The sequence below is a fragment of the Belonocnema kinseyi genome, chromosome 5, assembly GCF_010883055.1.
Source record: "Belonocnema kinseyi isolate 2016_QV_RU_SX_M_011 chromosome 5, B_treatae_v1, whole genome shotgun sequence".
NCBI lineage: Eukaryota > Metazoa > Arthropoda > Insecta > Hymenoptera > Cynipidae > Belonocnema > Belonocnema kinseyi.
In genome coordinates this window covers 121603995-121606467 of record NC_046661.1, presented here as the reverse complement: position 1 = coordinate 121606467, position 2473 = coordinate 121603995, and the positions used below count along the sequence as shown (strand labels likewise).

The 2473-nt window shown below is 42.1% G+C and overlaps 1 protein-coding gene across 1 annotated transcript; it reads left to right on the top strand.

The window, feature by feature from the left end:
• The first annotated feature begins 570 nt into the window (after positions 1-570).
• LOC117173864 lies at positions 571-1962 on the top strand. The gene is made up of 2 exons (XM_033362511.1): positions 571-1014; positions 1117-1962. The coding sequence occupies exons 1-2, from the start codon at positions 571-573 to the stop codon at positions 1960-1962; spliced, it is 1290 nt and encodes a 429-aa protein (XP_033218402.1).
• Positions 1963-2473: the final 511 nt, after the last annotated feature.

The window sequence follows — 2473 nt, the reverse complement described above, 5'->3', positions numbered from 1 at the left end:
CAATAAAACAATTTATAGAGTTTTTGCAGCGTCGTGCTCAATTCGAGGAAATAACAGTTTCTCGATTGTCACTTAAACCGGAACCAAGATTAGAGTCGCGGCCTGATAATAAGCGCGGATTTTCTCATAATAAAAGATCACAGCCTCAACACGCGTTTCTCTCAAGATCCAATAAACAGTGTTGCTATTATTGTCAAGCTGATCACAGCATTTATGCATGCTATAAGTTTTTAAACCTCGCAACTAATGAACGATCTGAGTTCATTAAAAAATCGTCTCTCTGTTCAAACTGTTTAAACCCCAATCATCAGCTCAACGATTGTCGTGGGGGACGCTGTCGAAAGATGGACAACGCCACAATACACTTCTCCACACAGACACTGTGAAACCCGAAAATTCACAAAAGGCCACTGCAAAACCGCCTACCTCTACACAAAATATACACCTGCGAACAGAGCCCCATGCGCTTCTGTCAACCGCCTTCGTTGACATTTTCGACCGGCAAGGCAAACTACACACTTGCCGAGTTATGTTAGACAACGGGTCTCAATCTAATTTTCTATCTAAAAAATGGCTCGTATTCTGCAATTACCAATTAAAAGTGTAGAAATCCCAGTAAAAGGATTAGGTTCAATGTCCACTGGCACAACAGGCTCCGCAATTGCCTGTATAAAATCGCGATTCAATCGATTCCAGAAAGAGTTAGATGTTCTACTCGTGCCTGAGATACCAAGTAAATTACCCTCAATTCATATTGATCGAACATCAATCAACATCCCATCTAATTTAAAACTCGCTGACCCTGAATTTTATATACCATCAGAAGTTGATGCGTTACTAGGCGTAAAGCTCTATTATCAACTTCTGTGTGTCGGACAAAGAAAGATAAAGGGTCACTCCGCCGTGTTGCAAAAAACTCACCTAGGGTGGATAGTTGCAGGTGAAATAAATTCAAATACGAGATCAAGGGAAATAAAATGTAACTTTTTACAAACTGCAAATAGACTAGATCAGGCAAATTACTATCCGTTATAAGCATCGAATCCGCGCGAATCTGACGAACTGACCAGATTCTGGAATATTGAACAGGTTCCCACTAAAAAACATTTTTCAAAGGAAGAACAGGCCTGCGAGAAACACTTCATTGAAAACGTGAAAAGAGAGCACAATGGTCGCTACATTGTAAAATTGCCGTTCCGAGAAAATAAATCTATGTTAGGAAATTCCCATAAAACCGTATTACGGAGATTCCACGCGTTAGAAGATAGGCTCGCTAAATACTCCACAACAAAGGCGAATTATACCGAATTCATGAACGAGTACATTGAGCTTGATCACATGTCCGAAGTTCAAGAGCATACTCGACCGCAAGAAGGCGTGTTTTTACCGAACCATGCTGTCATTAAAGGGGACAGCTTGACCACCAAAACTCGGGTAGTCTTTGACGGGTCGGCCAAAACTTCGAGCAGTGTCTCACTGAACGACACCCTAATGGTTGCACCAACGATTCAGGACAACCTATTCTCAATTTACACGCGTTTTCGATCCCTTCCGTACGCCTTCACCGCGGACCTTGTAAAAATGTATCGACAGATTAGAATAGATCCAGAGGATTCGATGTATCAGAAGATACTCTGGCAAGACAGCCCAAGCAAGCCGTTAAAAATTTACAATTTAAAAACGGTTACATATGGGACAGCTTCCGCGCCCTTTCTCGTCACAAGGGTGCTTGCACAACTTGCCCACGATGAGTGTCACACATTTCCACGCGCAGCTCAAATTCCAGCTCGCGATTTTTACGTTGACGACTTTGCCTCAGGTGCAGCCACCTTCGTGGAAGCGTCCACCTTGCGTGATGAACTCGTTCAGTTAGTTCAGAAGGGCGGTTTCACCCTGCGTAAGTGGGCGTCCAATGACCCGAGATTAACCCCAGATCTGTCAGAAAGATCCGAGACTGAATAAATGTCACTTGATTCGTCCGACACAATCAAAACATTAGGTCTTTATTGGAATTCCCGCGACGATACCATCATCTATAAGGTAGCAGAGAATTCAGAAAATTTAAGGTCACAATTAACCAAGCGAACAATACTTTCTGAAATATTGCGATTATTTGACTCGATAGGTTTTTTAGGCCCTGTGTTAGTTTACGCAAAAATGCTCATTCAAACCCTATGGAAACTGAAACTAACGTGGGATGAAGATATCCCAGAAGAAATACAATCCATTTGGTAAGAATTCAAGGAGCAACTAGCGTTATTAAATACTGTCAAATTTAATCGATGCACCATCGCACGACATGCAGTCGAAATTCAGCTACATGATTCAGCTACATGAATTCAGCTAAATGATTTGTGTCAAACCGGGTGGGACAAATTCAAGAAGTCACTCAGCCTCACGAGTGGAAACACGTACCCACCGAAGATAATCCTGCAGATTTTGCTTCTCGAGGTCAATTACCTCAAGAATTTAT